The sequence below is a fragment of the Bos indicus genome, chromosome 10 (assembly GCF_029378745.1).
Source record: "Bos indicus isolate NIAB-ARS_2022 breed Sahiwal x Tharparkar chromosome 10, NIAB-ARS_B.indTharparkar_mat_pri_1.0, whole genome shotgun sequence".
Taxonomy (NCBI): Eukaryota; Metazoa; Chordata; class Mammalia; order Artiodactyla; family Bovidae; genus Bos; species Bos indicus.
Genome location: NC_091769.1, coordinates 42,843,205 through 42,870,994, shown reverse-complemented (window position 1 = coordinate 42,870,994; position 27,790 = coordinate 42,843,205). Strand labels below are relative to the sequence as shown.

Genomic DNA, 27,790 nt, shown 5'->3' with positions numbered 1-27,790 from the left:
AGACTGTCGAATTCTGTACAAGTAATACATATACACACATTATTTTCAGTTATTTTGTGCAGTTTAAATTCCATAATCCCAAAGAATTTAAGTGATGTAAACTTTAGAGGGAAGAGGGGAAACTGTCTTCACCGTTAAACGCGATCACAAGCTTCCTGCAACCGTTTTATGCATTTGAGATGAAAATTTAGGAGCCTATTAGGAACTCGAGATAAGCAGACTATAGCCACCCTCGGTAGTATCTTGGAAGCTGCCTTGATTTAAAGCCAGTAATTAAAAAAAAAAAAAAAACAACTTTATCAGTCTCCAGCCAGGTAAAAACGCTCAGGTTGGCGTTGTCTGGAAAAGTGATTTAAACTGCCCGTTCGTTAAGCCACACTTGTAATTTAGGGGAGAATGAGACGGTTTCGCGCGTAGGGGTGCCTTGGCCCACCGTTGGGCAGTGCTGGAAGAACGCTGCCTTCCGGGCTTTGTGGCTTCGCGCACGCGCCGTAGCCCCAACTCCGCCACCGGGACGCGCCGGGGCCCTGGCAAGGCGGGGCCTGGAATAGTGCGCGTGAATGTGACGTCGCTGCGTGCGACGCCTCTTGTTGCCGGGCAGCGATGGCGGCTTCTTTGGAGTCCTCTGGGGAGGATCCACTGCGGAACTTTGTGCGAGTTTTGGAGAAGCGAGATGGCACGGTGTTACGACTGCAGCAGTATGGCTCCGGCGGCGTGGGTTGTGTTGTTTGGGACGCTGCCATTGTCCTTTCTAAATACCTGGAAACGCCCGGATTTTCCGGCGATGGGGCCCACGCGCTGAGCCGGCGGTCGGTGCTAGAGCTGGGCTCAGGCACCGGGGCTGTGGGGCTCATGGCCGCTACTCTCGGGTAAGACCTGGCGGGAGGGTACGCCGCTTTGTTCGGGAACCCCGATTACTGGCTTCCCACTCTTTCGCCTACACGTAAATCAACGTTATTTTATAGGGCAGATGTTATAGTCACCGATCTTGAGGAATTGCAAGACTTGCTGAAGATGAATATTAATATGAACAAGCATCTTGTCACTGGTTCTGTTCAAGCCAAGGTACTGAAATGGTTTGTATGGCCTTTCAGCTTGTTTTAAGATAACAATTTGTAGTTTGCTTTAAATCGCGTTTCACTGAAAGCATGATTAATACGAGTGGAGATTTCTGGGTCTTTTTATAAAACAAGACTATTTTAAATTAGTAAAGCAACAGTTTAAAATATGTGGTTGACGTTTTTAAGGGGGGAAGAATTAGAAGACTTTCCTTCTCCGCCAGACTATATACTGATGGCTGACTGCATATACTACGAAGAGGTGAGTATTTCATGAGTGGAGTCTCTTCCTTTAGAAGACTTAAACTGTATTTCGAGGATTCTGGAGCACGCATTACTTAGCATTTTAACATCTCTGAATGCAGGATATATGTTCCATAGTTGATGAACAAAGAGAAAGGTCACCAGGAACTACGTATATGTACTCATGATTAACATAGAGGTCCCTGAACCTTATTGAGAAAAGTGTTACGTGCATTTTAGGAGGCCTCCGTAAAATTTTTAAAGGATTTTTTATTCTGAATCTCCTGTAAAAGGTTAAGATTTCTTTTTTTTTTTTTTTTTTAAGTTAGCTGTGAGTTGCATCCTAAAGGATTCATTGTTTGGGGGCAAGATTTATTATATTTATAGAATTTTTTTTCTTTTAGAATATCAGTTTGTATAGTGTAAGCATCAATCATTTTTTTACAATAATGAACATTGAACCAACTTATATTCAAGTTAAAGTTGGACCTACTTTCATAAGTAAATTGTTGATTGTTTAAATATTGTTAGAGTAAGCTTTAAGAATGCTGTCAATTCCATTTTTACCCATGGGTACTCCAAAATGCAATCACTTGAATCCATTCTTGGAAGCTGAAATTAATACAATGGTTGATTAGTTAAGAGTTTACCAATCATTAGTTACAGAGTTGTTAACTGTGTTTACTGGGTTGGATTGATTCAAAGATGTGTGAATTGTAAGGGAGTTATAATTATCTCCTCTGCCTCCCCTACCCCCTTTTATAGTAAACAAATGTGTTTTTAAAAGTCATTAACAAAAATCATATTCCTTTTTGAACAGTCTTTGGAGCCACTGTTGAAAACCCTAAAAGATCTCAGTGGGTCTGAGACTTGTATTATATGTTGTTATGAACAGCGAACAATGGGAAAAAATCCAGAAATCGAGAAAAAATATTTTGAGGTGAGTACTCTATTAGATCTGCATTTGTAGGGATTACCCTTCAGAGAGGCTATGTGTGACTTTGTGTTTCAGTATATTGTGGTAATTTTGAGTAGGGAAAACATTCTGCTTGTATGAACCCAAGGAGAGAATTCTTTAGAGCACACCATTCTAACAACTGCTGCCAGCCTCCCCCGCCCCAGTACCCCTGTTCTGATCCTTTATTTTTCTTTTCTGATTTGTTGATCTAGTATGTGTAAAGCCATGTAAAATAATAATGTGACACCCTTGTCTTTTCTGAGAAAGTTTTCAGTGTTTATCAGACAAGTTGCTGGCTTTTAGGAACATATTAATGATGTATATATTTTTTGGAGAATACATCATAGAAACATGATATGTGATGTGTTGAAACATGATATGTTTTCATTTCAGTATTTTCCACTGTATTTTTGTGGTAGCTTTGGCCAATGTATCGTACCTATTTTGAAGTTGTTCTTTTTCTTTTTTTTTTCCTTTTGCAAGAATTAATGACCCACAGGAAGCTGCAGAAGTAGTACTTAGAATCCCATTTGTCTTTCCCCCATCTTCCTCCAGTGGTCACCCAAATGCTTCTTACGGGTAAAGATCCATCATATGACAAGTGGTTCCTCTTAAGGAAACATCTTTATGGCTCTTCAGTTTTATCTTCTGAAAGGGTTACTTTGGGTAAAGTGACTCTTCATGACTCTGCCTCAGATATATGGTGAAATGGTTTTTTACTTTTATGTTTTTCTTGACTGTGAAGAACTTTAATGAACTTCTGAAATAGTGTATACTTGAAAATTTGATATCATTAATCAGTTTTCAGTTGAGTTAAAACATATCAAATGCATATATATCAAGTGCTTAGCTCAACTTTTCATATACCCCTCCCAGTCAGTACTCCAAAGGTAACCACCATTCTGATTTCTGTCAGCAACGGATAGTTCATATTATTGAATTTGAATTGCATCTTTTTTAAATTTATAGCTCCTTCAACTAGACTTTGACTTTGAAAAAATTCCTTTGGAAAAACATGATGAAGAATATCGAAGTGAAGATATTCACATTTTATACATCAGAAAGAAAAAATCGGTAAATACATGTTTGCCTTATCATTCTCTGAAGTGATTTCACTAGCTGGACACTGTCTCTGAGCTTGAGTATGATGTAGATATTAATTTTCATGTGGGGAAATGGCTATAATGATTAACAGAACCAGGGCACTAATGCTCAGTGTTAAGATTGCCTAACTTATCGGGCCTCCGGTGTTTTCTCTAAAAGGCAGACTTTTTTTTGTAAAGGTCATTTCTAGCTGTAAATTATATAGCTTTATAATTGGGCATTACCTCAGACAAGTAACTTAGCTATTTATAAATTTCTGTTATCTCTTAGAGGTTTTCAAATGCCAGTTCTGACCTTTGTGAACTCTCTCCAACCATTCAAGTTTTTTTTTTTTTTTAACTAGTCCAACTATAACATAGTTGTATGTTTTTATTTTTTGGTCTGTCCAATAAAGAAAAATGCACTCAATTAAATAGAATCTTTATGTTCCCCTTTTAGATTGCTTCCTTTACCCATTATAATAAGTACATTTTATGCAGTGTCTCGTATTTGAATGTGTAGAAGGGAAGAATTGTGTCCCATCTACCTTTGTACCCCAGCACCTTGTGTGTATGTGACTGGTATAAGGCAAGAACAAGATCACTTTTATGAATTGAGGGTGCTAAACGTGATTTAGTTCCATTTGTTTCTTTTATCTTTCCTTTGGATTTGTGGTGAAGTTTTTTGATTTATGTGCATTCTAGCCAAAAGCCGATAATGTGCATTTTTTGGAATCAGGAGTAGGTGTTGGAACTACAAAGAAAGAAGAGCAGTGGGATTAGTAATTCAGGTCAACTATTATGTGGCATGGTTCTAGAGATAAAACAATGAATTAAAAATGTTTTATGCCTTAAAGGATCCAGTTTTAGCCAAAGCTGTTGTATAGTTTTAAAAGTAGGTTTTTTTGTTTTTGTTTTTTTTGAGGCTTAAAAATTTTGTATTTCCTAAATATAAAGGCTTTTTTTGGGGGGTGGGCAGAGAGTCATTTGTTTTTTTAACTTGATATAATTTATATACAATAAAGTTTACACTTAAGCCATTTTTAGTATATTTACCTAATTGGACAACCATCACCACGTTTTAATTTTAAACATTTTCATTACCCCCAAAAGGAACCCCATACCTTTTAGCAGTTACACCTTTTTCCTGCCTTCCCCAACCCCTAGCAACCACCAGTCTGTATCTCTGGATTTGCCCATTCTGAACGTTCCATACAGATGGAATCACATGATGTGTGCTTCTTCTGTCTGGCTTCTTTCATTCAGCAGTGTTTTCAAGAGTGCATCAGCACTTCACTTCTTTTACACTTGAATAGTAGTCCTTTGTATGGATATGCCACACCTTATCTGCGTTCATCAGTTGATGAGCATTTCCGTAGTTTCCACTTTGGGCTCTAATGAATGATCCTGTTGTGAATATTCATGTGAAACTATTGTGTGGCGTGTTTCATCTCTTGAGGGTGTGTATACCCATCGTGGAATTGCTAGGGCACACAGGAACTCTTTGTTTAGCTTTTTGAGGACTTGCCAAACTATTCCAAAGCTGCTATGCTATTTTCCTTTCTCACCAGCACTGTCTGCATTTTCCAGTTTCTCCATATCCTCCTTAACATTTATTGTTGTTAATCTTTTTTATTGTAGTCATCTCAGTAGGTATGAAGTGGTAATCACTTTGTGGTTTTTATTTCCCTAATGACTAATGATGTTGAGTATCTTTTTTTGTGTACTTATTGGCCTTTTTACATATTTGTAGAAACCCTTTGCCGGTTTTAAAATTGAGTTGTCTTCACTGTTGAGTTGTAAACATTCTTCATATATCCTGGACACCAGACTCATATGAGATTTATGACTTCCAAATATTTTCTTCCCATTCTGTGGGTTGTCCTTTTCTTAATAGTATGTCCTTTGAAACACAGAGGTTTTTAATTTTGATGATGTCTAGTATATCTGTTCTTTCTTTGGTTGCTTGTACTTTAGGCATTAACGAAGACCATCTCCAAGCATTATATATAGCTATTCATTTGAATTGCATTTAGCTGTCAGCAAGCATAATACCTAGTATTAAATACCCAGTAAATATTTAATATATAATAAGAAATCAGTCTTTTAAGGTTTCATTTTTTTTTCTTGTAGAAATTCCCATCATGAAATCTTTAGTCATCTTACCCAAGCCTCTACCAACGTGGGTAAGCTAATAACGTGAATGAAGCATGTGAATACAGCATGGGAAGATTGTGTTCACAGATTTTTTCAGCATGTCTTTAGGGATCCGATCTATAGACAACCACCACCGGCTGCCTGCAATATGAAAAATGACTTGACTGACTGCCTACCTGCCAATGGGCCTGAAATCCAACTTAGTTTACTTTTAGCTCCACATCAAGTTCTGCTTAAAAGAAACATTGTGGCAGTCACTCCTCCAATAAAAATAGGTACTGAGGTTAGCCTAAAGTCTGCCAAAAATAATGAAGTAGCATGGTTGGCTTGGCATGTTTTCAGGAAAATAGAGATAAGTTGACCCAGTTTCTAAAGAGAGGTATCAGTTACTCTTTAATAATGTTTAAATTCAAATCAGTAAATTTTAATTTGTCATCAAGATAAGTTTAAGAGAGGGTTTTAACATTTAAAAATGGGCTTTATTTTAAGTATCTTCCACTTCATTGTTTTTCAGACAACTTTAATATTTGTGTTCTTTTACTTGGGGGAAAAAAAATGAAAAGACTGTTTTGTGACCAAAGTTCTGTGCTTTTCCTTTACCGTACTGATTATAGTATAATTTACCCTGTGAATTACATAATAAGTTATACCGTGGTTGGTTAGTAAAGAAGAAAGAAGTCAGAGTGCAAGGGAGGGAAAGATCCTGGTAAAAATTTTTTATTTGAGGATGGAGTGAGAATGAAAGGCCCAGCCTCAGGCTCGTGCATTTATGTGTCTTGTGCACTCTTCCTCCTGTGTAGCTTCCAGGAAAATGTGGCTAAATTCACTGGTGATCACTTGTTTATATGAAACAGGAAGCTATTTAAAATACTACAAGTGTACTTCTGTGTACATTTACCAAATGATTTTTTTTCTGTGTGGTCTCTGTTTTATGTTATGATAATCATCTGTTCGCAGACTGATCTGTCAGGACTTCCCAGTCACACTGGTTCCAAAGCGTAATAGTAACCAGATGGAACGCTGGTACTTAACAGGCATTGGTGCTAGGTGGCACATTTTATGTGTTAAAATAAACATTGTTTTTGAGATCCTGTGACTTTGAGAATGTTTCAGAAACAGCTTTAGAGAAAATAAATGTTTAAAGCAGGTGACTGCTTTCCAGAAAGAGCAAAAGCAGCCCTAGAGAAATTAAAGATTAACATCAAGAGAAAATTTTTTTCCTTCAGGCTTTCTTCAGTCTTTAACTTTTGTTCTGCTGTTTGTTTTTTTCCCCAAACTGCTCTTGCTGCTGCTGCTAAGTCGTTTCAGTCATGTCCGACTCTGTGCGACCCTATAGATGGCAGCCCACCAGGCTCCCCCGTCCCTGAGATTCTCCAGGCAAGAACACTGGAGTGGGGTGCCATGTCCTTCTCCAGTGCACGAAAGTGAAAAGTCAAAGTGAAGTCTCTCAGTCGTGTCCGACTCTTAGTGACCCCATGGACTGCAGCCTACCAGGCTCCTCCATCCATGGGATTTTCCAGGCAAGAGTACTGGAGTGGGGTGCCACTGCCTTCTCTGAAACTGCTCTTAGCATTTCATTAATCAGCTTACGAAGCAGCTAGTGTAAAGCAGCTAGTGTAACTTAAGTGTATGGTATTTTTCTAGTTACAGATAATACCAGGTGTTTTATTAGTGAAGTCTTAGAACAAATGATCACTTTCTGGCTTGTTTCGTAACAATATAAAACTTGTAGAAATGAGTTTATTAACAATGACCAGCCCTAGTAGTCCACTCCAATTCCTCAGGTCCCTTTCACCCTCCTCCCCTTAAGACTGTACTTCTAAAATACAGTAGCTGTGGATGTTCAGCTGAAGTCCTCCTTGACATTCCTGTAATGAAAGCCCAGTTCCTTTACTTCCGACAGGGGACCTTACACCAAAACTTCCTGGAGGGGTTGGGATGAGATCAGCCTCTTGGCAGCTTTGTCAGAATCACCCCTTTACTTCTTCTTTCATGTCCTATTTCCACTCCCTTTCTTTCTTATCACCTTAATAAGTCAAGGAAATGGCAATCCACTCCAGTGTTCTTACCTAGAAAATCCCATGGACAGAGGAGCCTGGTGGGTTACAGTCCATGGGGTCACAAGAGTCAGACAGGACTTAAAGACTAAACCACCATCATACATTCATTACCATCTGTTTCTGAGGAACTGATATAAGGTACTGACTACAGGATTAACTACTTTGTAACAGAAAGTGAAGTGAGATTGTTTTTCTTATTCTGGAATAAGGCCAAAGCAGAGTTTAAAAGGTACCAATCACCATGTTCAAGATCAGAGAACCATAGTGAGTAGTAAGCACTGCCGGGCTTCCTGAGGGTTGCCAGGTCATGTAGCAAGCTCTCTCACTAACTACCTTCTACACACAGCTGGGGAGACCTGGGAGAGGCCTTCTTTTGGAGGAAGTGCAATGTTGAGGAAAGGGATTTAGTCCTTTGAGCTCTCATGAGAGAGGGAACAGAGCGTATCTGTACTCAGAAGCCACAGGAGGGAGACCTGGGGAGGAATTCAAGATCCAGGATGCCTCCAAGAAGGGTAGACTAGCATTTTCCCACCTGGTTGGATTTGTCTTTATCCTGCAGATGAATATATCTGTTTAATTCCAGAGCATGGAAATTTTGGAGAGGTGGTGTGGAGACTGTCAGGCAGAGAGGCGTTAAAGATGGATCTCAGGCAGTTGAGAGTTGATACATGAGTTGAAGGCATTAGGACTTCTGCAGCAACATGGGGTGGTTAAAAGGCAGGTGCAGCAGACGAGTGAGGTGTGATGCCATTATCTGGGAGTTAGACAGAATATAGACAACGCTCAAATCTCAAGGGACTTCCAGGGCCAAGAGGAACTGCTCAGGAATTAGCCCAAGTGGGGCTTGCCACTGTGCACAATGAAACCTATAAGCCACTTACTGCAGTGCAGCTATAGCCAGTTAGAGAGCCACACACCCCACCCAGCCACCCAGTAAGGCAGTGCTTCTCAGACTAGCTGTACTTGGAAGATTAAAAGCAAACAAAAACTGTGTTTAGTCTCCATCCCAGTCCAATTAAACCAGAGTTTAATTTGTTAAAGTGCTCTGGATGGTTTTAATGTTTAGCCTAGATTGAGAATTACTGCAATGAAGAAGCCTCTTCTAGCAGCTACTTCCCAAGAAGAGATCAAAGGAAAGAGATACATGAAAACAAACCATGATTAGATCTATATAAAGGGAGGAAAGAGTTTTGAACCTGATGTGGAATCTTCTATGAAATAGGATGTTTTAAAATAAACCGGGCTGAGTTTTAGGAACTAAATATGTGAAAATTTAGAAAGTTTGGCTAGGAAGGTAAAGGTGATACTCCTCAAGAATAAAGGGGAGGGACTTCCCTGAAGGTCCAGTGGTTCAGACTCCACTTCCACTGCAGGGGAGCTTAAGATCTCACATGCAGCACAGGGTAGCCACCCCGAGAAAAGGAGGGGGGAGGATTCAAGAGCTAGGAAAAGAAAATTATTACAGGTGTAGCCTCCAATGACTTATTTCCTCTCTGTATAGACTATAACTTTCAAGGTCTTTAAGGTTACATAGTTTTAAATCTTAATCTGCTGCAATTCATAACCTAGGGTCCATGGGTCATGTTTGGTGAATTTGGAAGTAAAGTTTAGTTATTAAGAAGTATTAACAATCCACAATGATTTTTAGTGGGACTTTTTACACAGTGTGGCTAGTTTCCTTGTTAAATGATGTCAATTCAGAGTACAGACAACTGTGTTTATTTAAAGAAAAGTGTGAAAGTGTTGGTCGCTCAGTTGTGTCTGACTCTTTGTGACCCCATGGACTGTAGCCCCCAGGCTTCTCATCCATGGGATTCTCTAGGCAAGAATACTGGAGTGGGTTGCCATTTCCTCCTCCAGAGGATCTTCCCGACCCCAGGATCAAACCCAGGTCTCCTGCACTGCACGCAAATTCTTTACTGAGCCACCAGGGAAGCCCCCAAAGAAAAGTGTGGGGGACTTCCCTGGTGGTCCCAGTGGTTAAGACTCTGAGCTTCCAATGGAGGGGGCATGGGTTCAATCCCTGGTTAGGGAACTAAGATCCCACATGCTGCATGTCCAATAAATAAATAAAATATTAAAAAAAATAGTGTGGATCATAGAAATATGACTGTTGTTCCTAAGGTTCCCTGTAGATGGCGTTGCTTAACTTGGTCTTTAAACAGTTTATAGACAGGAAGTTGTTAAAATGTTTTAAATGGATTCACACTTGCATTTTGAAAGTGAAGTACGTTAGATTTTAAAGAATAAAACCTACCTGTTATGAGTTGCTTTCAGAATATAATGTGGTTGTCTTAGTTCGTTTGGGTTGGTATCACAAAATACCGTAGCCTAGGTAACTTACAAACGACAGAAATTTATTTCTCACAGTTCTGGGAGGCTGGGCAGTCCAAGATCAAGATGTCCATAGGCAGCTGTCCTCACAGGGCGGAAGGGACAAGGCACTCCCTGGGATCTCTTTTACTGGGCACAAATCCCATTTATAGAGAGCTTCACCCTCATGACCTGCTCACCTCCCAAATGCCCCACCTCCAAATACCATCACACTGGAGGAATAGATTTCAGTATATGAATGGGTGGGGAGGGGCGTGGTGTAAGCATCCAGACCATAACAGTAGTGTAGGTGAAATAGGGTTTTTTTCCCTTGTAAATCTGTATTTATTTTGTTTATTGCACTTTGATATGCCTTTTGAAATTTTGAATGTTGTTCATATAGCTACATAAATTGCAATTCATAAATCATTTCTCTACTGTTGGTATTTTCTATGAGAGACATATTTCAAAGGCTAAATTAGTTCAAGTTCTAAAAATGAAATTCACCTTGAAAGTACTTTTTATATAATGCATGATTTTATATCTGAGGTGCTTGAAGCTTCTAATTAATTTTAATTAGTTTTCAAGCCAGTATTCCTTCTTCACTAGAGTAATAAGTAGCTTTTACATCAAAAGACTGAAGCTCTGTCTTTGGTTGTATCACAGTTCTGTAAGCTTAGGCTGCCTGTTTGACTTTCAGTTTTAATTTTTCCTCAAGGAACATCAGGATTTGAAAGAGTTTTTGATTCAGTGATAATAAACATTTAAAAATATAATATTCAGTTTTCATAACATAAAGATCTTTAAGCCATATTTGAATTAGAAAAAGTTTGTGGCAACAAAATTTTACTGAAAATTAAGTAATGGGAAACTTAAGTTTTCACTTTAAATGATTTGGGGTAGGAAAACAAATTCTGAAATCATTTTCACCAGTTAGGTGAAAGCTGTTACGTATTTTGGGTCATATCAGTTGTGAGATCCATCTTATGTAATTCATTATTAATAGCAAATAGTTTTCAAAGAATAAATTTTAAACTGTGTTAGAATAGGTTATCTCTATGATGATTGTTTTCTCATGACCATCCTGAAAACTATTAGCTCACAAGCCTTGAAGCCAGATTACCTGGATTTAAACCTCAGTTCTTCATTTACTTAGCTGTATGACTGTGTGCCTCAGTTTCCTCCTATATGAGGTAAAACCATGATGGATTGCCTCATAGTTTGACATAGGGATTAAGTCGATTTAGCACATAAAATACTCAGCATACAGTAAGCCTTCGATAAATGTTGTGGTTATAGCAGGCTTGGAATTACTTTACGTGAGGGTCCTGGGGAAATGTAATAATGCAAGTCTGTGTTGCGGTGTGAAATCTGGGCATCTTTTTGAGAGTATCAGGCTCATGAACATCACTACCTCATCACAGTGGGAATGGCTCCTAGGTGGGAGGAGTCTGAGAACAGTGTTCCACAGTAAGTTGAACAGGTAAGCAATTTTAGAAGAAGAAAATGTGGTGAAAAGAAAACCTTTGTTTGCTGTTCATTTTTACGGTTCTAAAGCTAAGTGCCATGAGCATTAGGAGGCCAACAAAAACAGATCCTCATTTCCAAATACCAGAGCTTGGGCTTGTTGGCTGAAGCTCCAGGATCCCAGCATCCTGAACCTTACCCAGTTCTTCCCTCTGTGGTTCTTCTCTGTGTTAAACTGAGACCAGATAAGTGGCACCAGGTCATTTTTCTGAAGGCTGGGGCTTGATGTATCTGCGTAATTACTATCGGTTTAGATGTGTTGATTCTAAAAGAACAAGGTGACTATAAAATACTCTGTAGCTCTTGCCTCCTGGGTAAACCATCTTTTACCCTGTGATCAGTATATATGATGAGAATCAGGAGCTTCATTTAACTTCAGGCTGATTCTGTCTGTACCAGCAGACAAGAATGAGAGTCAGAAGCGTGAACTGTATCTACTTCTCCATCAGCCAGTGTAAAATAACACAGGTGCTTAACTGCATTATATTAAACTTTCAAGCCTTTTTTGTTTGCAGTTGATGGAAAAGATTATTATGAACACTAGATAGCTGGTCTTAATTTTTAGAAACGTCTATTAGCTATGACACTAACTTAATTTGATGAAGGGTAAATTCACACTTTTTACTATTCACAAGGTTAGAAACAATGATGTTTTCTTCTTTGCAAAACAAAGTTAAGGCTTTTGAAAGAGCTGTTCTAGATGCCAACCTTACGGGGTTAAATGTTGAGTACTTAACAGATTTCCTTCATGTCATTAGCTCTCATGAATCATCACTGGCAGTCTGTTAAAACGCTTGATGGGTCAATGCTTTTAAACACTCTTGAGTAATTTTTTAAAAGTTAACTTTTATTCTAAGTTTGTTAATCCATTGAAGTCCAAGCATTTAACAATCTGAGGTCCAGATTCATTTGTTGGCTCATTGGTGCTTTGATAAATCATTGCTGGAGTTATTGTGTATATAGTACAAACAATCCCATGTATCTACATTCATTACCTGACCTTGTTCTTTTAGGAATGTGTCCTGAAAACTGGCTTGTCCTGCGAGCACAGTACAGTTGCACATTGGGGTAAATATAAATAGCATGTTTTATCCAAAGCTAAGATGAGAAGCTTGATATTTTCATTCCAAATGAGTGTAAAGAATAATCTCATGGCATATAATAGACATTTGAACATACACCTGGCTTCTTGAAACTTAAAAACAGGAAAAACAAGTTTCACACTCCCACAAATAATAAATGTTTAACCAGAGAATGCCTTTGGGTTTCGGTGACATTTATGAACATAGGTACAGTGTACTTTTAGAATAACTATCGTCTTTCTAAATTTTGTCACAGGGATTTTTAAAAAAAAATCTGTCGTTCAGAACTCTCTTTTCACTCTCTAGCATATCTCTGACACCCACATTCAGTCTGTTACTCTCTGTCTGCAGTAGGTGTCTGGTTGTTAACCTGAGATTCCAAGGAAGAGAGGAGTGGAAGTTCACTGTGGCCAATAGAAATGAAAGTCCAAATTAGCTCCGAAGACAACCCTAGGTCTGTTCTAAGTCCACTCACCTTCCCTTGATGTGCCCAAGCTTATACATTCTGTTCTTCTCCTAAGGAGAAAATGGCTCACTTGACTACCACTTTATCTAGCTACATATCCTTGGGCGAGTTAAATTCTCTGAATGTTAATGTCCGTCTCTGTAAAGTGAGAGTGACATCTACCTGATACTAGATGATATATGTAGACAAGGGTAGGGAAGAAGGCATTTCTCCAGCATAAGCCTCAGCTATCTGCTCTGAGGGTTCAGACTGGTAAATTCTTGCAAACTAGAGAGAAGTTATCCTATGGAAACAACACGGCTTGGTCCAAAAAAAGCAAAAGCCTTTATTGTCAAAAAGGTGGGATTCCCAGTGTAGCAGCCTGTCTGTCATTTACTTTTACTTCCATCCTGAGTTCTCCACTTTCTCTTTAGGCTCCACCTTCGTCACAAGGGAGTAAGAGGTCACAGGGGAGAACTTGCAGTTCTCTTGTTTCCACCCACAAGCTGACTGTAGATTCCCACCCTGGCCCCTGCCCCTGCCCCTGCTGAGCCATGGCGTCACCTCTTCAGCTGCCTTCAGTGTGTCCCATCTCCCTCGCCTTCTTCCCGTTACTGCTGTCACCCGAGGCCAGGCCTCACTGCCTCTAATCCATGCTCCATGTCTCCCACTTCCAGCATCTCCACACACACCTGTGCAGATAGTGGTGCCAGTGTACTCTCCTGACAGGGAGTTCCAGACTGTTCAGCATCCTACTCAAAAACCTCCCCAGAGACTGCCCGTGAGGTAGAAAGTCCCACATCAGGTACTCAGTACCCTCTTCGGTGTATCTCCTTTTGCTTCCTTCTTGCTATCTTCTCAAAATGGACTTCTCTTGGGTGTGTACACAGTGTGCTTCATGGCTTCTGTCTTTACCCATGATCTTTTCCATCAGCCTTCTCCCAACTGACTGCTGCTGCTGCTAAGTAGCTTCAGTCATGTCCAACTCTGCAACCCCATAGACGGCAGCCCACCAGGCTCCCCCGTCCCTGGGATTCTCCAGGCAAGAACACTGGAGTGGGTTGCCATTTCCTTCTCCAGTGCATGAAAGTGAAAAGTGAAAGTGAAGTTGCTTAGTCATGTCTGACTCTTCGAGACCCCGTGGACTGTAGCCTACCAGGCTCCTCTGTCCATGGGATTTTCCATGCAAGAGTACTGGAGTGGGGTGCCATCGCCTTCTCCACCCAACTGACTAGTGAAGACCAAATCTCTTAAGAACTGACCCTCTGCCTGCCCCATGACCAAGCCCAGCCAAACAGCCTCACTTCCCCTGCACCCCCACAGTTAAAGGATGGGTATCACATGACCCATGCCAACCCTGCAGAGCCCTCCGGGATCAGAAGCACTTCCTCTTTTCCAGGGTAGCTAATGCTAAGGATAAAAATAAGACTCCAGCTTCCCCCAAATAAAAATCAACACAGACAAAAGCAGAATCTAGATGCAGAGAGAGAAATCAAAAGACTCCTGATTATTCGGTTTGAGCCTCTGAAGCCAGCTCTACCGCCTAGACTCCCAGTTGTATAACCTAGTTAGCTTTGTTCTGCTGGTTTGAGGTTGGGTTTCCCTTCCCTGCCGTGGAGCAAGTCCTAACTAGACCCTTCAAACTTTTCTGCCTTTGACACTCTACCCCTATCTTAACAATCTTTCCCAACCAGTACTTTTCCCAAGAAGTAATCTGCTTTTTAAGTCTTCATTTTGTGCTTAATTGCAGCCAAATCATCTTAGCCATTGATTTACAGACTTGCTAGAATAGTGTCAGTTATTGATCATACTGCAGGTGATCAGTATCTTAACCTATCAAGCCACAAAAGTAAACATCATAAAACTACTCAGCAAAAGTGAAGAAATAAAAACCCATTGTGGGAGTGGTTTTCCTGTATTACCAAAGAGCATACCCACCACCTTTGCATCCAGAAAATATTCAAGGCTCCCCCTCTCCATCCCCATCCTGGACTTGTTATTTAGCACTGAGAGAATGAATTGCCTCAGAGAGCAAGTGGGTCTGGGTAGGGCTGACTGTGAAAAGTGGAGGGAGAATTACAGCAGGTATTAGGTGAGGTCCAAGATCTGGAGAGCAAGACTAGACGCAGAGGGTGTCAGCTAAGAAAGGTTGGTAAGCTTCATTGGGTTACAGAAAAAAACCTGTATTTATTGGAAGTTTTCGTTTTTTTACTTTATTTCAATTCCGTTTAGTTCCACAGCTTTCCTAAAAGTCTGACACCTGGGTCTAGCTTCCATGTGGTGGCAAAAAGTGAAGAGTGTAAGTTTTAAAAACTACCTTACCCATCTGTTTGGAATAACATGATAGGAGTATAAATTCTGGGAGGAAGAGAGAGCCCCAGAGGGTCCCAGCGCTCCAGGGGCCACCTCCCCTTCCCAGTATATGCCAGAGGAGGGCTTTGGAATGGAGGCAAAGCTGACCCTTGGGTTACAGATGTTACATGCAGTAAATATTTTGCTTAACTTTAAATGTAATTGTCATGAATATCGAGGTATTTGGAAAGATTGAAGTGAACCTAATGTTTTTTTTAATATCACCAGATTTGAAACTTTCACTAGAATTTATACTCATATCATGTTATTCCAAATAGATTGGTAAGATAGTTTTTAAAATTAATTGTGATTTCTTGTGTGAGATACCTGAAGGCCTATGTTAGGACTATATGGCATTTTGAAACCAAGTCAAGAAATAAAATCCCTAACCGTGAATTTTAAGTTTCCAGAATGATCCCTGACTTTCACAAGGACTAATTTATGAAAGACAAGACAGCCATTCACAATAGAGGCCTGGGTTAGTTTTAAAGGCAGCTTTGATGATTGACAGGTGATTGGCTGCAGTGGTAGGAGAATTAAATTCCCCCAAAATAGGAAACCAGATTAGATGTTGGTGTTGTGAATGGATGGGCTCAAGACTGTCAGATTTGATGTAAGTTCTACCTTATGTGATCATGCTTAATGTGATCAAGGCTAACATAAGACCCAAGCTAATAGCTAATATGCCACTTGGCCATTCAGAGCCTTGCTTTAGATCTGTGCCCAGGCCTGTGAAATGTGAGTAGAGAGCAGAGAATATGATAATGTGTGTGTTTTGGAGCGGGGTTGGGGATGGGGTTGTAATTAATTGGTAAAAGACTGGAGGCTTTATTTTTCTTACCAATGTCTCTTAACTTGCCTGGTAGCCTAGAAAAACTGACCATTATTCTTCAACAAAAAGAATGGCATTGTTTGCTGTCCTTCCACGAGGATCATGGCAGGGAGAGTGGGCTTCTGTTAAGAGCCCAGGACTCTGGCCTCCTCAGCCTCCCCTGGGGACAAAGTAGCTCCAGCCGGCAAATCTCCCCAGAAATACTTCTCCGAGCACAAGAGAGTTCCCACAACTCTCTGGACTCATCTGTGAGTTCCCAGGCATCTAGCTATCTTTCCAAACACTCAATGCCAGGCATTGACTGTGATTAGGACAGTGGCCATGCTGACGCCCCTCAGGTTACCCTGTCCTCCTGATTAAAGATATGCCTCGGCAGCATTTGATGGAGATTTCCTGGCTTGACTGGAGCCAGAGGGTGAAGGCTGACCTCCTGCCTCTGCTGACTAGCTGTGAGTCCTCTGGCAGGTCCCTCAATCAGATGGGGATGGTGATGGTGGTAGTGACACCTGTTTTGCCCACCCACAGAGTCCTTAGGATGCTCAAACAGGAAAATGGATGGGAGAGCCCAGTGTCAGCTTGAAAGCTGGATGGAGATGTGAGTTACTGTGCTTGGTGCTGACATCCGACAAAAGGCTGGATGGTTCTTCCCCTTCCCAGCCAAGTATGTGCCATTCAAAACTAAACAGAGGGTATCTGCTTCATCTCTAATGAGCAGGGGACCTTAGCCAAAGGTCCACAGAAGTGGAGAGGGACAGACTGTGGCTCAGTTCCCCTTGGTCTCCTCAGTCTGTCTTCTTATTGGACTCTAGTTGACCTTGGCCCAGATCTTATCAATCGTATGCTCACTCCTTGTCACAGAAGAGAGACAGTCACCATCTCTCATTTGTGTTCAGTGAGCCAGCCTTACGGCAAGTGCTAGGGACACCCATGGGTTGTGAGTTGCTCACTATCATGGAAAAGAGGCGGCTCCTAAAAGGAGTGAGCACGCCAGGACAGGGCCCAAGACATGCTGAGCATTTTACAGATGTGTCATTATCTTCTTGTTATTCTTACTCTTACTATGGGAGCAAAGGCGATGAGACTGGTTTTGCAGATGTATTTTCCTTGATTCCTCAGCCTGTCAAATGAAAGGCCTCCTCAACTCAACATGGTCTTATTTCCTTGTTCTTGAAAGAATCCAGGGTAGCAGGTCTGCCCAGGGAGGGCTGTAAACGCTGCTTGGCCTGCAGGGCTCTGAGGTCTGATTTAAAGACGCCCAGCAATGGCACCCCGCTACAGTACTCTTGCCTGGAAAATCCCATGGACGGAGGAGCCTGGTAGGCTGCAGTCCATGGGGTTGCTAAGAGTCAGACACGACTGAGTGACTTCACTTTCACTTTCATGCATTGGAGAAGGAAATGGCAACCCACTCCAGTGTTCTTGCCTGGAGAATCCCAGGGATGGGGGAGCCTGGTGGGCTGCCGTCTATGGGGTCGCACAGAGTTGGACACGACTGAAGCGACTTAGCAGCAGCGGCGGCAGCCATGGGAAATCTGCCATTTGGGTCCGCAGAGCTGGCCTATGCCCAGATTGCGTGCGTCCTCCACTGCCTTCCTCCCGCCAGGGACACCGTCCTTCCCAACCAGAATATCCCCCCATCCTTATGATGCGCCTTCATTCTCTGTGCCCCCTGCTGTGGCGTAATCGTCACAGTACTTGCCACTCACCGTGATTTCACTGATTGGCACTCACCCCTTAAAGATTCTCTAATGTTTGTTTCCAGTTTGGCTCTAGCAACATTGTTTTTCCATGTTTCTACCTTGTCTCCCTGACTCTTCCGCCCCCTCCTTAAAGTCAAGAACAGAGTCTTTGCACCCTGCATGATCCTTGCACATCTCGCTTGAGGAATATTCCATTCCCCAGTAATTAATCCAACCAACTTTTCTCGAGTGCCCGTGATGCTTGTGGTAGGTCCTGGAGGGAAAACAAAAATGAAATATGACTGAAAACTGAGGCAACAGAGTGGAGAAAGTGAAAGCAGTAGCCTATTTCGTAGAGTTTAATTGAAAGAAGGCTTGTACTAAAGGATGGACAAGAAGAGATTGTGGCTGAAGATAAAGTGAGCATGAGGGGAGGGGGGCTGTAGAGGAGCCCAGAGTGGAGGAGTGAGATCCAGAGCAGGTAAACTGATTCTGGAAGGAAGAGGGTCATCTCTTTTAGAGGACTGATGGGAAGAAGGGAGGGAAAGCAGAGGGAAGGAAGGAAGAAAAGCGGGGAGGGAGGAAGATGTAGCTAAATGTGGACGGGGATGTAGGGGAAAGGGCTTCCCAGGTGGCACTAGTGGTAAAGAACCTGCCTGCCGATGCAGGAGACGTAAGTGATTCAGGTTTGATCCCTGGGTCAGGAAGATCCCCTGATGGAGGGAGTGGCAACCCACTCCAGTATTCTTGCCTGAAGAATCCCAAGGACAGAGGAACCTGGCAGGCTACAGTCCATGGGGTCGCAAAGAGTCAGATAACGACAGATAACGACTGCAGCAACTTAGCACGCACACTTGCACCTAGGGGGAAAGGGGTTTATCACCAATACCCTGGGTTTTCACTGTTAAATGAATGAAAGAGGGGACTTGGGTTTCAACATGAGGGAGCTTAAGCTGCTACAGGGTTGACTAGTGGACAGACTAGCAAGTAGCAACTGTGACACAGAACTGCCCATGTGGCCTGACTGAGGAAAAGAAATGCAGAGTTGGGAAATAGAAGTTCTCTCTAGGTTCACCCTTTTCTCTCTCTCCCCAACCCATCCCCTGAACCAGGATCTGGAGGCTCCCTGGGAGCACTCTGCTGAACTGACCTACTTCAGATTTGGAGGTTCCCCCACGCCTTCCCTCAGAACACCTCTTCCTGGCCTCCTGGCAACCAGCTGCTGCCCTTGTTTCCACAGTTGATCATGGCTTTCAGTGCTTTCCTCTCTCAGGGAACAGTGTGATACTCTTGGAGGTGGGGAGGTCCCATTAGATGGTGGTTCATACAGATTTTCAGCTCTGGATCAATATGCCCAATTGTTGATTCTCAGAGAGACAACTGAACAAGTATCATCACTTGTGGCCATCACCATATGGCCAACTTGTCAGGTTTACCAAAATAACCAGTTTACTGAAAGCTTCATTCAAAGAGTCTCTGTATGAATATATTCATGCATATATTTTCTCAAATATAGTCAGTGAATGTATTCTTCATGCATATTCAGTGATTCTGAAGATGTCCAATAAATAGGGATTTATTTTAATGTAAATAAAGTTAATATATATTTGTATATATTGTGTATTTTGAGAATTCACATGTTGAAGTCCTGGCTTGCAGTACCTCAGAAGGAGATAGACCTTTAAAGAGGTAATTAAATTGAAATGAGGCCATTAGTGTACTGCGTGCTAAATCTCATCAGTTGTGTCCGATTCTTTGTGACCATCTGGACTGTAGCCCACCAAGCTCCTCTGTCCACAGGATTCTCCAGGCAAGAATACTAGAGTGGGTTGCCATGCCTTCCAGGGAATCTTCCTGACCCAGAGATCAAATACATCTCCTGTGTTGGCAGGCAGGTTCTTTACCACTAGCACCACCAGGGAAGCCCCATTAGGGTGGACCATAACCAAATATGACTGGTTTCCTTACAAGAAGAGGAGATTAGGACTCAGACGTATAATGAGGAAAGATGTGAAGACCGGAGGAGGCTACCATCAGCAAGCCAAGGAGAGAGGCCTCAAAAGAAACCAGCCCTGCTGGCACCTTGATCTTGGACCTCTAGCCTCCACTACTGCGAGAATACAAATTTTTGTTGTTTTAGCTAGTCTCTGGGATTTTGTTATGGTAGCCTGAGCAGACTAACACAATAATCTCAGCTGTATTTTTAAATATGGGATGTATTTCATTAGTATTTTAAGGAATGTTTGATTTGCCAAAAAGTTTGAGTTATAGAGTAAGTTAGGCTTCTCATATATTTAAGAAGATATTTGTAACATATTAAAAGTCTTAACATTATAAGAAAAACAAAAAAATTTGTTCAAATTCGTTGACTCTTCTCAGGAAGAACATTTCTTGAAATAAGATGTTAGTAAGTGTGGCAGAGTGGCCTTTGATGTCCAGGGAATCTGGCCCCTTTTGGCTTGTGGCTGCCGGCCATCCTCTGTGCATGGGGACTGGCAGTGTGGGACCCAGCAGTCTGGAGTGGAAATCTTGTTGCACTCTGAGCACACACACCAGACACTGTGCTAGAATGTGATCCCCTGAATGCTCACACCAGGATTGGGAGACATACAGGTATCCTGCGCTACATACAACAATGTCAGAACTTGAGTAGTTAAATAACTCCCCCCTGGTCACAGAGCTAATCATTAGGGAGAACATTCCCCAAGTTCTGATAGATGTAGGTATAAGTCCCAGCTCTGCTGTGTCCCATCTGCGTGACCTAAGGCAAGTACCTTAACTTCTCTATACCTTAGTCTCTTCATTTGTAAAATGGGGTCAGTGCTACTGTTTCCCACATAGGTTGTTGGATGGAGTAAATGAGATAATACATGTATGTGGCACAGAACCTGGCCAATGTCCTCAAGTGTTAGCTGCTACTGTGAGTTTAGGAAATACAATAAATGTAACACCAGACATTATATAGTAGTGTTTACAAAGCGCTTTTGGTTTTTCAGACAAGGAAATTAAGCCTAAAAGAAGTTGAGGGACTCATTCAGACACCCCCCCCCCAAGTCTTTATTCTATTTAGGCCTTCACCTGATTGGTGAAGCCCACCTGTATAAGGGAGGACAGTCTGTTTTACTGAAAGTTCACCAATTTAAATGTTAACCTTGACCAAAAAGCCAGGCTTCAGCAATACGTGAACCATGAACTTCCAGATGTTCAAGCTGGTTTTAGAAAAGGCAAGAGGAACCAGAGATCAAATTGCCAACATCTGCCGGATCATCGAAAAAGCAAGAGAGTTCCAGAAAAACATCTATTTCTGCTTTATTGACTACGCCAAAGCCTTTGACTGTATGGACCACAATAAACTGGAAAATTCTGAAAGAGATGGGAATACCAGACCACCTGACCTGCCTCTTGAGAAACCTGTATGCAGGTCAGGAAGCAACAGTTAGAACTGGACATGGAACAACAGACTGGTTCCAAATAGGAAAAGGAGTACGTCAAGGCTGTATATTGTCACCGTGCTTATTTAACTTACATGCAGAGTACATCATGAGAAACGGTGGGCTGGAAGAAGCACAAGCTGGAATCAAGACTGCCGGGAGAAATATCAATAACCTCAGGTATGCAGATGACATCACCCTTATGGCAGAGAGTGAAGAAGAACTAAAGAGCCTCTTGATGAAAGAGGAGAGCAAAAAAGTTGGCTTAAAGCTCAACATTCAGAAAACGAAGATCATGGCATCCGGTCTCATCCCTTTATGGCAAATAGATGGGGAAACAGTGGCTGACTTTATTTTTGGGGGCTCCAAAATCACTGCAGATGGTGATTGCAGCCATGAAATTAAAAGATGCTTACTCCTTGGAAGGAAAGTTATGACTAACCTAGACAGCATATTAAAAAGCAGAGACATTACTTTGCCAACAAAGGTCCATCTAGTCAAGGCTATGGTTTTTCCAGAGGTCATGTATGGATGTGAGAGTTGGACTATAAAGAAAGCTGAGCACCGAAGAATTGATGCTTTTGAACTGTGGTGTTGGAGAAGACTCTTGAGAGTCCCTTGGACTGCAAGGAGATCCAACCAGTCCATCCTAAAGGAGATCAGTCCTGGGTGTTCATAAAGGACTGATGTTGAAGCTGAAACTCCAATACTTTGGCCACCTGATGCGAAGAGCTGGCTCATTTGAAAAGACCCTGATGCTTGAAAAGATTGAGGGCAGGAGGAGAAGGGGACAACAGAGGATGAGATGGTTGGATAGCATCACCGACTCAATGGACATGAGTTTGAGTAGGCTCTAGGAGTTGGTGATGGACAGGGAGGCCTGGCGTGCTGCAGTTCATGCAAAGAGTCGGTTGCAAAGAGTCGGACACGACTGAGCAACTGAACTGAACTCGACCAAAAACACCCTCGCAGAAACGTCCAGAATATTTGATGAGTAATCTAGGCTCCGTCGTCCAGCCAAGGTGACACATAAAATTAACCTCACAGTGTCTTTGCTCAGAAAAAAACAAGGATGTGCTGAGAGAGCTTATGCATGGCATTCCCCCTTAGGCCTACTCCCCAAGTGCCCTGAATGAGGTTGAGTCTTTGAGCCCAACTCTCCCATCCTTTCTCCTCCAGAAGAAAAATGCTATAGTGAAACAATTTACTTAGTTTCATTTTCAGACTAGTCACTTGGATCAGGCAGGTAGAGTTATTAGTGAACACATTTTGTCATTTCTTTTGATATGGCTGTGAATGTTTTGATTATATATTAAATACAAGCTTGCATGCAACTTAATGAACAGAGGAAATGTGTTTATAATCCCTTCTTTAAGGGATTATATGGTACTCATTTAAGTTTAGCTTAAGCATTGCTGTTTTTTAAAATCAGTTTTATTGTGGTAGAAAAATCTTCAAAACATTTTTATTTTTTTTTAATTTTATTTTATTTTTAAACTTTACAATATTGTATTGGTTCTGCCATATATCAAAATGAATCTGCCACAGGCATACACGTGTTCCCCATCCTGAACCCTCCTCCCTCCTCCCTCCCCATACCATCCTTCTGGGTCGTCCCAGTGCACCAGCCCCAAGCATCCGGTATCGTGCATCGAACCTGGACTGGTGACTCGTTTCGCATATGATATTATACATATTTCAGTGCCATTCTCCCAAATCATCTCACCCTCTCCCTTTCCCACAGAGTCCAAAAGACTGTTCTATACATCAGTGTCTCTTTTGCTGTCTTGTACACAGGGTTATTGTTAGCATCTTTCTAAATTCCATATATATGCGTTAGTAGAACTGCCTTATGATCCAGCAATCCCACTGCTGGGCATACACACTGAGGAAACCAGAATTGAAAGAGACACGTGTACCCCAATGTTCATTGCAGCACTGTTTATAATAGCCAGGACATGGAAGCAACCTAGATGTCCATCAGCAGATGAATGGATAAGAAAGCTATGGTACAGATACACAATGGAGTATTACTCAGCCATTAAAAAGAAAACATTTGAATCAGTTCTAATGAGGTGGATGAAACTGGAGCCTATTATACAGAGTGAAGTAAGCCAAAACAGTTTTAAAACAGTGTGTATTTATGTAGAGATATTATAAAATAGAAAGCTAAAGACTACTTCATAAACTGAGGTATGACTGTCTTGCATATTGAGGAAAGGACACACCTTGAAGACTGGTCTAATTTAACGCAGGGCCAAAAATCAGCCTCTTAAGCATTAAAACTGTAAAACAGAAACCATAAGGCAGCAGCTTTGTGGCTGTGTTAAGATGATTATAGTTATGAGATAAGCTGGCTGAGGTCAGTAAGTACAAATTCTCATTAGTGAACAGTGCAGATTATACTACTACAGGAGTACTCAGCTGTGCAGATACCTGAAGCAGGCTGAAGGAAGGACTCTAATAAAACCTAACCCCTCACATTTATATGGCACTCTAAGATTTTTAAACATCTTTCATTTACATGAATCTGATTTGATCCTTGCACATTGCCCCATGCTGCAGTAGGGCCAGGCATCATTCTTCCCATTGAGACTCAGGAGAGCTCCTAGCTTACATGGTGGCAGGGTGGCAGGGAACAGGCCAGACCAGATGGGCTTTCTTCAGCATCGTCATCAGTCCAGCATCTTTGTTGGGTGCCTGGGACGCACAGCCAGGGTACAGGAGTGGGGAGGAGGAGAGTGGACAAAACACAACCGTGGCTGGTCTTGCTAACTGGCCCTCCTCAAAAATCACTGGCGTCTGTTCAAGATGGCATTTTCTGTTTTGATTTTGAGATTTGGCATCATATTAATATTACTGGGCAGGCCTGCACAGAACTGGTAAACGCAGAAGAAAAAAAGAGAGGGAATGAACACTTGAATATGATTTACAGACTCCTGCCTTGAACACTTGCATATGATTTACAGACTGCTGCCTTTCTCACTAGCAAAAAAAAAAAAAAAGCCTCCCAAGCCTGGACAGATAGACGAGGAGGGTGAGGGAATGAGTGCCGCTGGTGACAGGTTTTCTCCCAAGAGGAGGGAGTCACACCCTCAGAGCTGTGAAAAATGAATCATGTCTTTCCTATCAAGACTTCGCACAGATTTTCTGGGAAACTCGTCATTGAGGATACAATAGAGATGACTGTCCTTTTCAGTAGGGTAGCAGTTTCTGGAGGGAACAGTGTGAATCAATTTGGGGGATTAAAGTGCAAACTAAATGAAGATTAAAGGTGTGTCATATGGCTTTTGTGGGCTATGTTTACTTTTTTGGAGGCCAGCACATCTGCCTAATTGAAAGAGACAATGTCACATTTGGTTGCAAAAGTATAAACGGGTGATGACTTTGGTCCCACCTTTCACGTTAGGATCAGGGTCTTCTCTTCAAAAGAGTAGAAAAGAGCATCTAGGCAGTACCTCTCAGTTTACAAGGCATTTCCATGGGCATCGTTATACTTAAGCTTAAAGCAGAATTATGGGGCCTGCTTTCTGTGTGAGATAGCTTACAGTCACAGCTCAGGGCACCTGTTGGTGGGCTTCTAGCTCAAAGCCCACACTCTCCACTTCGTCACAGGATAGACCCACTCAGTCTATAGACAGGGGCAGAGTGGTTGATTTCTTACTGGCTCCATGTTAGAAGATAACCAGCCATCTCAATTTGCCTGAGACTGAAGGGTCTCCCAGGATCTGGGAGAAACCTGGGCAAACTGGGACAGCTGGTCACCTTCTGTATTATATTTCCAGAAGTCCTCATCGGAGGTTCTTCAGGAGTCACGTTGAATGCTGAGGGTTTTTGGGTGGACACAGCCATATATGTGTGGGATTGGTGTTTAATTTTCTCCTCCTCAATATTTGCAGGCGTTTAAAATTTTAACATTTTGCTAGTCTCCTAAGATTGTCATTTTGACTATTTTTCTTCCTGATTGTTGTTGTCTTAAACCCCAAGGGCTATATGGGGAGGAGGGGTGCAAACAGGGAAAAAGTGAGTAAAGGAAGACATTGACTTCCAATTTTTAAATGTGATCTTGGTTGTGGTACGTTGAGGACTAACTTGTTATCATAATTCTCCGACTTGAATATGGTGGTGGACAGCCTCTTAAGACAACCCTCCAATGGTTCTGCCTCTTGGAATGGATGATCTTGTGTAATTCTCTTCCCTTGGATGTGGATTTGTCTTGGAGAGTTCCCCTCTCTCTCCCTCCCTCTCTGTGTATCTCTGTCTCTGTCATCCCTAACTCTGGGAAAAGGCACCAATCAGTCCATGTGTTGAAGAACTGACATTTCCACCTAATAGCCAGAAAGGACCTGAGCTTGGAAGCAGGTTCTCCAGCAACAGAACAGTCTTTAGAGATGTTTGCAGCCTGGACCAACCCCTTGATTGCAGCATCATGAGAGAAGCTTAACCAGAATCACAAAGCTAAGTCAATTCCAAATTCCTGTCTCATTATGTTGAACTGTGAGATAATGTGGTTGTTTTCAGCCTCTGTGTTTTAGGGAATTTGTTTGGAGGCAGTAAACAATTCATACAAATGTGCGTCAGAATCACCTAGACAACCACCTTGATAAAATGTATATTTCTGGGTCCTACCCCTGGAAATTATATTCAGTAGATGTGGCCTGAAGTCTGCTTTTTCACCAGGAATCCCAGGAGAATCAGAACTGATGAATTTCTGCTTGAGAGCACATTGCAAGATAAGCACTCCCTGGGAAGGCCTCGGGGAGGGCTGCAAGGAGGTATGGTTGCCAGATAAAATACAGGACACCCAGTGCTGTTTGAATTTCAGGTAAATAACAAAAAATGTTTTAATATAAGCATGCCCCTTGCAGGATTGGGGACATATTTATCCCAAAACATATTTGTTATCTCAAATTCAAATTTAGCTGAGTGTTCTGTATTTCTTCTTGCTAAAAACCAGAGGGAAAGCCTTACCCAAAGAAAGGATCAACCGGAAATAAAGCAGCGCCTTCCTTTCGCAGATGGCAGGATTTTGATCCCTGAGGGGCCGACGATGGGACTGCAGGTGCCTGGCTGGGCCCTGCCCCTCTGCAACGCCCAGGGCAGGGCGCTGACTTGCAACCCTTGAACTGTTTCTTTGAAGGTTTGGGGTGGGGGAAGGGGGGCAATGTGGGGAACTGCTCAGAAGTCCCCCCACATGGCCCCGCCCACCTCTGACAGGTTGGGCCCCGCCCCTTGGTGCCCCAGCAGTGGGGATAAGGAGGCCCTGTGACCCCAACTCCCTGGAGAGCCTGGACCCCACCTTTGCAGGGGCTGCAGCCTGGTGGATGCCCCACATGGCACCCGGAACTCACTCCTTTGGGTGTGATGGCATCAGGCTTTTCCAGAGCAGTGAATGAATGCCAGTCTTGCCCCACATCCCTCCACGAACTCAGATGAATGCAGCTGCTCATAATAAATGTGTGCGTTTCTCATTCTGAGACTGTCTTAGTCTCTGATGAGTTCTGTTGGAGCTCTCAGCCCTGTGAAGAAGAGAATGGTTCCAAAGACATTCCTTACCACTGCGGTTATAAGGACGCTGGTTCTCACTTCTGTGTGCTTTCTTGTCACAGGGAACCGTGTTAATTCCAATGTGTTAATTTTCCACTGTGAAATATTTTCAAAGAGATCGAGAATGAATGAGAATGTGTGTGAGAGAGAGAGAGGGAGCTTGGCCGCATAGACTGAAGTTCTGAAGGCAGGGATAAAAGATAAAGGCTCAGAAAATGTGCAGCTGCAGTAGAATCGGGGACTTAAATACGGGCTTTGAAACCAGACACCGAAAGTGAGGTCACATCACTGCAGCCTTGCCCAGCGGCCTGACGCAAACTGAAAAGCCACAGGAGGGAGCTGAGTCTCTCTCCCCAGTGAGACTGTCGAGGGCCTTGAGTTTTTCAGAGGAAGGGAGGCAGTTTGGAATCAAAAGTACAGAATGTCTGTCTGCCTTCGAGGCTCTCAAGAGCCTGAAGAGAACTCTTGTTGCACTGCTTCATAAAACCAGCCCACCCAAAACAGATTCGAAAAGTAGAATCCCAAGGACACAGTGCCATTCCACACTTCGGACGTCAGGAAGCGTCCCACAGGAATTGCCCAATCCCAGGACCACGGCTGACTGTGAAGGTTTGGGAATGCAATAATCTAGATGTATACAATGGTCAAGCACTTGGAAGGCCTCGGTCACCTGGCTCAGGTTCCTGTTTTACAGGGAAGAATCTAGGCTCTCTCTTTGGGCTTCACTGTGGCCTCTATGGGTGTCTGAAAACTTAATAGCTACCTCAGAAGTTTATTGTGAGCTTTAGTGTCACGATGTATGTAAAGCACTCGGCACTTAGCACTAATAAATGGGCACTGTTTTATAATTTCACTGTGTGTGTGTGTTTAGATGTGTGGTGGCAATGCTGGGGTCAGAGGGGAGTATTTTAATATAGTTTTAAAAAAAAAAAGAGCCCAGCTTCCTGATACAGGGTTCACATCTACATAGGGTCTTTTGGAAGGGAAAGAACCACTGCACCTTTTAATATAATCTGTTTGTTTT

General features: G+C 42.3%; 1 protein-coding gene across 2 annotated transcripts; it reads left to right on the top strand.

Moving 5' to 3' along the window:
• Positions 1–94: 94 nt before the first annotated feature.
• VCPKMT (valosin containing protein lysine methyltransferase) lies at positions 95–6,586 on the top strand. 2 transcript variants are annotated; one of them, XM_019968639.2, is made up of 6 exons: positions 95–869; positions 966–1,076; positions 1,248–1,320; positions 2,122–2,241; positions 3,229–3,333; positions 5,475–6,586. In XM_019968639.2, the coding sequence occupies exons 1-6, from the start codon at positions 604–606 to the stop codon at positions 5,487–5,489; spliced, it is 690 nt and encodes a 229-aa protein (XP_019824198.1). In that variant the 5' UTR covers positions 95–603; the 3' UTR covers positions 5,490–6,586. The 2 variants fall into 2 exon arrangements, with proteins under 2 accessions (XP_019824198.1, XP_019824199.1); XM_019968640.2 differs by lacking the exon at positions 1,248–1,320 and having other exon boundaries at positions 966–1,065.
• Positions 6,587–27,790: the final 21,204 nt, after the last annotated feature.